Genomic DNA, 10,827 nt, shown 5'->3' on the forward strand with positions numbered 1-10,827 from the left:
TACAGTTAACACCTTAAATGGCCAGGGGACTACAGCACAATAATTTATTAACTATCATACATAACTGATGTACTTAAAAGAGTGGGAAATTGCAGTGAAGGCCCGAATACAAGTTCTTAGGCTTTTAGGGATTAAACCAGGTCTCTGAGTCTGTGTATGAGTTGTTTTGGTGTGCATTATAGCAGACGCTGGTTACCCAGATGTCGTGCCCTGTGACGAACCCCTGTGCCCTTACTGCAGAGGAATACTTTAACCCCAGTCTGAACCACAGCCACAAAGACATTGGCCAGCCTTGCCACCTCACCACAAAAACACAGAGGTGCTTACTTTGATCTACTCTGCTAATGTGTATCACAGTTCTGAAACACAGTCCTTTGGTAGCCTAACCATTCTCCTTTCCTGCAGCACTGACAAATTTGTTGCCATACTGAATGCAGCTTAAACATGTACCAATATTACACATATGCAGCAATGACAACAAAACTGAACAAACGTATGAATGACCATAAAGTTTAAAATTTCCTGTCTATATCTTTAAGCATTTTGTTTACCTTGCATTCTCAGGTTCAAGGCAAAGCTGTGGCTCTGTGAGTCTCATCCTCTGTCGCTGGCCGATCAGGTGGCACCCATCATAGACCTCATGGCCATATCCAACGCTCTATTTGCCAAGCTCAGAGATTTCATCACCCTGCGTCTGCCCCCTGGCTTCCCTGTCAAAATAGGTGAGAGAAAGAGGGTATAGTGTATAGTAATATTATATACTGTTCAGAAAAATCAAAAAGGTTTTTGATCTACTTCAAAAATATGAAAACAAATTCAGGAGGACAGCAAGTTAAAACCTAGGTATCTAGACCCCTTACTTTAGTTTTGCTTCTTTCCTCTGCCTAAAAAGATGAACGATGTCTCTCTGTGATGCTATACTGGAGAATAATGCATAATAAACCAGATTAAACATATTAAACTCTAGGTTTTGCCTGGAATACCCTTCTAAGTATACACATATTATTAGCATCTTGTGGAGTTATGGAAAAAAAACAGGTGTAGTAAGTGAAATTGGATAATATATTGAAATACAAGATGTTAGTTTTGCTCTATTTAAGTACAGAAGCTTTGGATGGATATGAGGCACTATAACATCACAGCCCTCATTTTAGACGAGTGAAAGTACTGCAGCAAAAGAACTCTATATTTACCATCTGGCACTGATGTATTCATCAGATTTTGAGCAGGGCTTGACAGTTGGTTTGTTTTCCTTGTGGCAAAACTGTACTTTTCAGGTTGTCCAAGTAAAAATCCACAGAATTTTTCTATGCACTTCACCTCTTTTTCTTCTCAGAAATCCCCATCTACCACATTCTTAATGCCCGCATCACCTTTGAGAATCTGAACGGCTGTGAGGAGGGAGTAGTGGGCAGGATGGAAGGAGAAGATGGACAGAAAGACAGCCCCAGAGCAGAGACACCGTCTCCAGGCAGTGATTCCTCTAGTGTGTCTAGCTCCAGCTCCACCAGTGAGCACCAGTCTGTCACTCACACTAGCACAAGCCACAAAATTACAGTTGATCATTGTGTCCCTATTGTATACTAAAACACTTATGCTATAATGTACATGCTGTAGGGATGTAAATGATTAACCACAAAACATAAACCTAAATTAAAACATAATAAAACATAAATTAATTTAATCCTATTTGAATATGTCAGTTTATCACTTAAGGGACGTTATTGAATTGTACGCTTAAGGGTGCAATAGGCACTTGGTACCGCTGGATAGGCCTACTGAAAAATTAGTAGAGATGTTCAGAACCACATTTTGAGAGGACGATAACATAACTGCAGTGACATACCAGTGTATTGATGTAAAATGTACCGAAAGCAAACACCCTCAAGGGATTGTTGCTCATGTTTTCTGAGAAAGTGTGGTCCATTGCAGTGTGAGGAAAATAACACATTGATGTGCAGATACTATAGAGAAGGATGTGATGGACGGCACTGGCTTTCGAGAGCTACTGATTTCCAATCATGGCTTTTCTATTCTTTTTTCTATTCTATTCTATTCTATTCTGAGCCTGTAATGATTGGTAAATAGAACTTTACCACTTCAGAATACAGAACAGTAGCTCATGATTGTATATTCCAGTCATTTCGTCAGCTAATTTTTGGTCATACAATCGTGAACATTTAGTTGGCAGCCTCTCAGTTTAAACAAAACAGGGCAGGTACTGGTTATGGTATGTTTAATATAGTTTCACTCCATATACACACTTATGACTAAACCTACTCAAGTTTGACAGTAAATATAAGGAACACTTTAATAACATTAATACAGAATTCAGTTGTTGTATGCACTCATAGATGTGTATATTTACACAAGTATTTTACAGTGGCTTTCAACGTGGCTCAGCCAATCGGATTTCACAGTCAGAACTGACCTTTTTATAGTTCTTTTGATGAATCGCATCTTTGATTTTAGATTTGCTGGGTAATGATTGTTCAGCATGATTATTGGTCAAAAGCATTTGCCAAAATTTGCATCCCCAATATGCTGTGTACATGTGTTAATGGTGTACAAATCTGGTAGATTTGTACGCAAAATACTAAGATACTGCACTATTTATTAACAGGAAACTATGCCGACCTGTCTATCTAACAACGAATATGCAGACTACCACCAATTTAAACAACAAAATGTTATGTCATGGACTTAATAGTTTACTTTGGGTTTTCATTAATTGTTTTCTTTACTCATCATAGAAGCAGTCAACTCATCATCTGCCATGTTTTCAAAATTTTCCAGCCGTGAGTAGCTTCTTTATTTCTACTTTGCGTTGCACTGTAGGACATTTGTGTTAACACCATGCACTAAAATTGGTGACTTCAAAATATTTGGAATTTTTTGAGAATCTTTTTTAAAATACTAGCCTACATTTTGTATCTCAAACAAAAGTAGTGGAAATTATTATGTAGTATACAATTGGGACACAGTAAATGTGATGGAGAACACAACTTTACCCACACCAAACTCTTGTGCTTAGCAATTGAATGGAATTATATTACATGCGTTCAAAGAACATGCTGGTAGCAGTGTCTTCATTCTGTCTTTTACAGCACTGCATTGAGTCAACAGTCAATGCCTTTAGAGTATGTGGGTTTGTGTGTGTGTGTGTGTGTGTGTGTGTGTGCACCTCAGACTCATGTCGTGGAGGCGAGATTCCACCATGTGTGTTTGAGGCACCACGTGGCTACAGTGTGTTGGGAGGAAATCAGAGAGAGAATATGCGTGAGGAAGAGGATGATCTGCTCCAGTTTGCCATTCAGCAGAGTCTACTGGAGGCAGGCTCTGAATATGACCAGGTGAGACACACATCACACGTCATCTGTCAAATACAAATTTACCATAACATGTCAGTTTACTGATGTTTACTATTGTTTTCTCTATAGGTGACTATCTGGGAGGCTTTGACGAACAGTAAGCCAGGAACCCACCCGCTTTCCTGTGACCCCAGCCGCGTGGAAAGGTCTGCAGTCAGTATCTCTTCCTCCCTGTAGTCTCAGGGTCACCACTGTCAGGCCCTTATTCACCACTGCATATAGTGTAACTGTTTACACAGGTCCACTGTCTTTATTCTCTGGCATCACATAGTGATCCTCATAGAAGTTGACTCTGTTGTGCCCTTGTCATCTCTGTTTCATTTTCATCATTCTTGTCTGAAGCAGGTGTGAACAATGTCTTAAAGGAATAATTATTCCAAAATCAGCCAAGACTATGTGTTTTCCTTTGTTTTACACTGGAGCTACATTCTAGTGTGGCTTATAAGTAATGGAAGTTTATATCTCACCAGTTAGCATCATGCTGAAATCTTCACACAATTGTCTCAAACCATGTCTAGTGATCTCAAATAGACGTGCATAGTTGTTACTAATAAAAATAAACAAAAGTGAAAAGAATTAGGATTCCTGGTCACTGCTACTACTGATTTTTTGCTATGTAACATACTTTCGCTGTTTCAGAAAATAGGAAAAAAACAACACAAATGTCAATTAAAGGTTAATTAACTCGGTGCGGATTGAGGCAAGTGCATGATGATTTAGGCATGTAGTTTTCACAGTACTTAACTTTCTGCTATAATCCATTGCATGTAGAGCTGACATTGATTAAAATGTACATTCTAAATAAATCGGCAAGGATTAGTTCGCAATTTGAATGATAAATAGCAATGACTATGATGTCCTCAGGTCATTATAAAACTGTGCTTGGTGGGCTGAAGATTCTCTAAAATTTGCTTTTGTGCGCATAATTGAAAGAGAGGAGACCCACACCAGCAAGATCTCACAAATGCACCTTTATTTTCAGTTAAAAAATGCTTGTATGTGGAGCAAAAGGTGTTATTTAACTATGTCTAGCTTAGGCAGCTGGGCAGTCAAACCAATAATATTCAGCTAGGAAGCTTTAAATATATACTGTAAAATTACCATGTACAAAGATAGGGACATGCAGCTTGAATGTATTCACATGTCTGCACTTACATAGATCCCATGCTAGCAAAAATTAGCATTATCTTAGTGGAGGTACTCAGATAAACTAAAATAAAAAAATTAAAGACATTTTTTCACAAAATGATGAATTCTGTGTTAAACATATAATCATTGAGCAGCTGTGCCAAGAAATAAACTTGAATGCTCTCTCTCACCCCAGAACACCCCAGCACAAAAGCAGCGCGGTGGCCAGTCCCCGCACTCCTACCCCTAAGCCGCCACGCAGCTACGATGAGCAGCTGCGATTAGCCATGGAGCTCTCCGCCCGCGAACAGGAAGAGGCGGAGCTCCGGCAGAGGCAAGAGGAGGAGGAGCTCCAGCGCATCATACAGCTGTCACTCATGGAGAAGTGACAGGAATCACCGCAAGTGGGAATTAAAAAATGGTGGGAGGGCATACGCAGCAACAGGCCCAGTAAGAACTGCGATACTTTACAATGCCAAGCCCCTCCTCTTCTAGTGACCTGCCAGAGGCACAAAGCTCAGTAGGGCTGACCACGTCCTTACAGCATCACAGAGATCCGTCGCCGTCCACTTTCTACAAGTTTACAACCACAAAAGCTATTCAACTCATGGGCAATCAACTGGCAGGCACCAGACTGGTGCATGGCTATTCAGCAAATGTGTGTGTGTACGTTTTGTTTTTGACAAGTAAACGAGACTGGAGCTGCTTTGGAGATTTCAGCATCCCTCGGAAAGCCATTATCCTGAGCTCCACTCAGAATGAGGCTCAAGTCCTCCTAGACTCTCTATCAGAGGGAGAGAGGTTTACAAAACCATTGCGTTTTTTTATGGAATTGGTAAATAAGCCTTGTTTTTCATTTGCACAAAAAAATTTATTGCACTGTAGTAGAAAGCATAAGAAAGTTAATGGAATGTGTAAATGTAGAGAACACTGGCCTTATGTTTTGGAGTTGGATTGTTGACACCTACTCTCTGTGCACGATAGAAACAGCATGATCCTCTCTTCACTTGTCCACCTCACCCCGTGCAACTTAATTAAGTTTGTTTCTAAAAGCAAGAGCAAGTTTTGAACCACAGGGTGCAGGATTGCATTATGACATTGTAACTGATAGGCTTGAACAGCATAGTATCAAATTAGCAACAGGCTTCCAATAATTTTTCAGGTCTAATTTAGGTTAATCTAAGGTGTAAACAAAGAACCAGACACTCACTGCAATACTTATGTTGTGTGTAAAGAATATGATCTCAATAGCTCAGAAAACATACATTTTAATGTATGTACTATATCTAATATGGTGCTATGTCAGTCTTTCCTATCACTTTATGTTAATTGCCATTTCCCTGAAAGCATAAATCATACATTCTCCTTTTTGGATTTAGTGATTAAACCCCCTTCCTATGTCAGTTTCTTTTTTGTGGCTTCCATGCTGTGCTTCCCAACATATTCCTTTAGAAACCACTGTCAAGAAACTGTTTATCTTATCACAGTGCTTGGAGTACCTGAGTCAGCCAATCAATGGCATGACTGTAAGCAGGAAGGTCCAATCAGGTGCACTGATGCAGGGAGAAAACCAAAAGGGCTAGTTTCTCTGATCCAGATAACAGCCTCATCCTGATGACAAATAATCTATCTGGAGAACCTCTTGTCAAGAGTTTTTCTCTGTAGTCTGACAATCTGGGTCTAAGTGACTGGCAGAGCTTGTTTGATGGTAGAGCCTGAATAATAAAATCGGAGACAAGGCCATAGACCATTCCTTAAGCGCTATGGAACTCTAAACAATAGTGAAACAGAATGTTTTTTCCTTTTAAGCACAATTTTACACAAGGCAGTTGGGCTCTGTGCTACACAGCCAGAAACTTAAGTGACCAAAGGACTGCCAACAGTATAGCAGTCAAACAAAGGGACGTGTATATTTGTGTGTAGTGTTACGTAGAGAGTTAATGATATGGAACAAGTGATTATAAGGATTTGGGTGTATAGAAATGCTTGATGTGACTCAATGTTTTAATATCTTAAATATTAAAACAATATGACAATATTTCACTGTTTCTATTTAAATCTGATATGAATGTGGAGTGTTGCTATGGTGTCCGTATGATGTGATGGAACTGCCTACAATGACGCTGCTCAGATTTGTAAAGAGAGAACTGAATAAAAGAAAATACCATTTCATACCGAGTGTGGAATCTTAAATGGATGCTGATGGGTCACTGCTAACCGTGATATTGAAATAAGAGTCTATGAGGCTGATTTCATGCAGATGTATGCACAAGTTTAAATTCCCTAATCAAGTGATGTTTTGTTGATTTTCTAAGTGAAAATAAGCCAATACATAATCCACAGAGTATACACTTGTATATGAAATTTTTGTACACCATCTGTATTGATTTGCTTTAAATATTATTTAGTTTAACATTTATAAATAAAATGTTGCCCAGCCCACAATTAGTTTTGTTTTACAGTATGTGAAAATTCAGCAAGTAAACAGTAATTGTATATTAAAATATGCAGAAGTGTGTTCACTGTAGATGACGAGTTACTTTACTTGCACTTAGAAATTCAACGAAACACATCACACCCTGGTCGTAAGGCCATAACTTATGCATATGATTAGTCTTCTTGTAGCACATATATGTGTAAAAGTACAACATTAAAAAATGAGCAAAAAAGGCAGCACATTATATTAAAGTGTGTTTAAATTTTTTAAATACAATTATTCAAAAATACACTTTTACAAAATCCTTCAATGCAAGGTGGAATGTGCAAGTGTGGTTTTATCTTGGCACAGAATTTTTTTTAATCGCACTGTCCTTTTCAATCTAAGTCCATTAATCAAGCTAAAAACTGCCTTGGAAACCACATTTTATGTCCATTTATTGAAGTATCTAGGCTGTAAATATTTCTTAGCATGTGCTAATGTGCTAGCGTGGACTAAAATAAAAACAAAACTTTGCTCTGCTTCAAGCTTTAGCTCAGCTATAGCTGCTTTTTGCACATCTCCAGCAGGAAACCTTTCCAAAAAAGTAGAACAGTTTCTTGTAAAGTGTCTCAATTTTTATGAAGCTGAAATCAATTAGTGAAATTAGTTAAAGAGTTATACATTTATTAAAACGTTTAGGACCATTTATTGTTAAAAAAAACTGTTAGAACGGTCAGCATCACGTAATTTTGGTAGAGGTCACTAATGAGTGGCCTTTGATGTGGTCGTTACCAAAGACTGCACGAGGTCGCTAGTGTGCACTCCGTCTAACCTTGGTATAAGACTGGAAAGGACACATCTTACAGACTTTAAAAAAAAACAGTCCTTCAATGGTTCTTTAGTAAAGAAGTAAAGAAACTGGTTCTGTATTGAACCATTAACACTTACAGAACCCTTTAATCACGCAAAGGGTTTTTTAAGTGTTCACGGTTCTATATGGAACCATTTTCTTTACTAAAGAACCCTTAAAATAATTCATTTTTAAAGAGTGTTCAGCATCACCGACTGCAAGCGCAGGACACTGTACTCACCAGTGGACAGGACAATGTTAAGCTAGCACAGTTTTGCCATTTTGAAACTCAACACCCAAACAAACTCAGCCTCGGCCGTCAGTGCCGTCGCCCCATATACACGCACACATCCTGCAGACCAGCCTAAAGCACCTGAATTAGATACAACCAACAGTCACAACCAGGACAGTGACATGAGCAGATAATATATACTGCGTTCAACCGAACTAAACTAACTAGTTACGTTCGACCGTAAAACACTGCCCACGTCCGACTGGGAAAACTCAAGGAAAACGGCCTCTTCGCTTTTTTGAGAAGGTGAATACAGCATCACTCATATGGCACAACTTACCTGGCTAGCTTGTTGCTAACGATACTCGTTTTGAGGCGCCCCTGTTGTTCCCACTTTGTAGCTTGAACGCGTGGAGGCTGAGAATGGCACAGCTCTGAGGTCCGACGTCCCCATTCTTAGCACGATATTTTCTATTTAAAAGTCGTTATAATCGACTATGACTATATAAATGACAACTACACGCCGTCCGCTGCAGCTTTGACCTACTTTAGCTATGTACCGTGTATGTTTTGTTGAACATTAACTGTTTAAATGAAAACACATTAAATAATTAATATAATATAAACCAAGATCTTTTTAAATCTACACCTCTTGTTATAATGAGTACAGCTAACTAACATCTTCAGGCGCAGTTTAATGGTGACTTGCCTGTCAATAGCGCTCCCTGCTGGAGAAACGTCAGACTGTACATGATTTCCAAAGCCACGCCCACATCGTTTAAATATTAAAGACGTCGCTGCATGGGGAGTTTTCATAACTCAGATAACGACCGGAGCACTTTTCTCTCTGAGCTAGTATTTTTCCTTTTTGCTGTAAAGAAAATGTTGCAAAATATTACAGAGAGTCTTCTTACTTCAAAATGATGATGCCACAGATTTTCACAAGTTCTTGGGGTTCCCAATTTCTAGTCTACTGATGAAAAGAGAGCCATCTTATGCACAATACATTCAAATGAATGTCTCTTTTAATGGAATAAAAATGAGAGGGGGGGTGCAGTTTAAAAAGCTCCTCTGTCGCCTGCTCAGTAGCGTCAACTGGCCCATATCACCTCTCTGTCACAACATGAAGGAGCGTGAGAAGAGCCTCATCAGCAGCACCGAAAAGGCCTTTGCTCCAGTTATTTTTGGAGGATTGGGAAAGCACCGCAACGAAAGCCAAGCAGAACGCCACCAATCTCAGTATGAATCAGCAATCTGCAGAGAGCTTTGGCGGCGTGGTGAGTCAACCTCAATGAATAACATTAACCAGCCCAAGAAGTCAAAGCTGTAGCTGTGAAGAGAATTCACAAACAGCTCAGACACAGTCTGGGCATCAGAGTGCCAGAGCAAAGGATTATAAATATACGCGTGAATGACAGACGATGAGGGAGTTTAACTGAGAATAGATGTGGAAACTGTGGGCAGAATTCCAGCATTGCTAATAATGAGTTTTTATACTGCATGTTTGAGTAAACGCTTTTAATTGACGGTTGAGTAAATACCTTTAGCAAATGTGCTTGAGTGAACCTTTGATACATCTCTCAGCTTTTAAGAGTATTTTACAAGCTGCTGAAATGAGTGTTTTCAGTCCTGAAATAAGCGGTACGGATGTACCGATTCGGCTTGGCATCTGCAGTATATATTCTCGAAATAAAACCACCGCTTTAAAGCAATTCCTATTTTAGTGTGCACTGTTTTCAGTAATTTGCAGCTACTGCTGTTTAGCTGATGAAAAGGGGCAGTGAAGCTGTCGTGGATTAAATAAAGTGTGCAGCTTGAGTGGATGTGGAGGGAGGGCAGTGCTGCATGGACAGCACTAAAGCCGAGCTGAGCCAGCTACACACACCATTACATCATTCACGCAGTTCCACTTCTGTTCACACAGCGGCACTGTTTCCTACACTCTTAAGAGGCCAGAAAGGGTTCCTTAGAGAACCATTTTTGTGGACTGTCAAGAACCTTTTTAACATTTAAGGAACCTCCACAGAATGTGAAGGCAGCCGTAGCCTGGAGTTTAGGGAACCAGCCTTGTGACCGGAAGGTTGTCGGTTCAAACCCCAGAGCAAGGCACCTAACCCCCGGGTGCTGCGGATAAGACTGCCCACTGCTCTAGGCAAGTGTGCTCGCTGCCCCCTAGTGTGCATGTGGTGTTTCACTTCACGGATGGGTTAAACGCAGAGGTGAAATTTCCCTGTTGTGGGACTAATAAGGGTCACTTAATGTAGGACCCATATCCCTCTTGCATTTTAGGTTCTCCCTTGAGGTCCGCTTTGGACATGTGTGTGATATTACAGGCTAAAAACAGTTAAAACATTTACAATTTTTACATAATCATTTTCCAGTGTCTCCTTATGGCATAGTTTGTTTTTTGTTACTGTGCCTTTAAGACAGATCTATGTAAATATTTACAGAATTCTGAGTGGCTGTCCCATGTTCAAAGTACAGTCCATGCTGAAACACCTTATAACTTCCAACATAAATGGGCAGGGCAAACTATTGTAGGCTAAAGAGGTGGATAGATACATAGTTTTGGATGTCTCAAAATATTGCTGCTTATATTGATCGTATGCACTTGTAAGTGCACGGAGTGAACAGCACTTAAAAAGGTTCTTCTGCTCTTAAACCTCTTCAAATACGAGTCTTAAGGAGACCAAAAAAAATTGGTTCTTTTATATTATTGCTAAAAGAACTCACTGTGGCACCGTTTAAGAGCACACACTAACAAGACCATGCTATAGTGCTTAAAAGTACAAGTGCAAGTGTATAGAGGAAAAAATGGATGAAATGG

At 39.6% G+C, this 10,827-nt stretch overlaps 1 protein-coding gene across 6 annotated transcripts in view; it reads left to right on the plus strand.

The window, feature by feature from the left end:
- The window catches only part of ankrd13b (ankyrin repeat domain 13B), a 33,125-nt gene extending 26,451 nt beyond the window's left edge, over nt 1-6,674 (plus strand). Inside the window, exons 10-16 of one of the 6 annotated variants that reach the window (XM_017719193.2) lie at nt 183-319; nt 565-722; nt 1,337-1,510; nt 2,754-2,798; nt 3,190-3,353; nt 3,441-3,517; nt 4,696-6,674. In XM_017719193.2, coding sequence (XP_017574682.1) covers nt 183-319; nt 565-722; nt 1,337-1,510; nt 2,754-2,798; nt 3,190-3,353; nt 3,441-3,517; nt 4,696-4,888 — 948 coding nt within the window. In that variant the 3' untranslated portion in view covers nt 4,889-6,674. Of the gene's footprint in view, nt 1-182; nt 320-564; nt 723-1,336; nt 1,511-2,753; nt 2,799-3,189; nt 3,354-3,440; nt 3,525-4,695 lie in introns of all 6 variants that reach the window. The other 5 variants (XM_017719195.2, XM_017719194.2, XM_037546831.1 and 2 more) reach the window with 5 other exon arrangements.
- Nucleotides 6,675-10,827: the final 4,153 nt, after the last annotated feature.

This window comes from Pygocentrus nattereri, chromosome 17 (assembly GCF_015220715.1).
Source record: "Pygocentrus nattereri isolate fPygNat1 chromosome 17, fPygNat1.pri, whole genome shotgun sequence".
Classification (NCBI taxonomy): domain Eukaryota; kingdom Metazoa; phylum Chordata; class Actinopteri; order Characiformes; family Serrasalmidae; genus Pygocentrus; species Pygocentrus nattereri.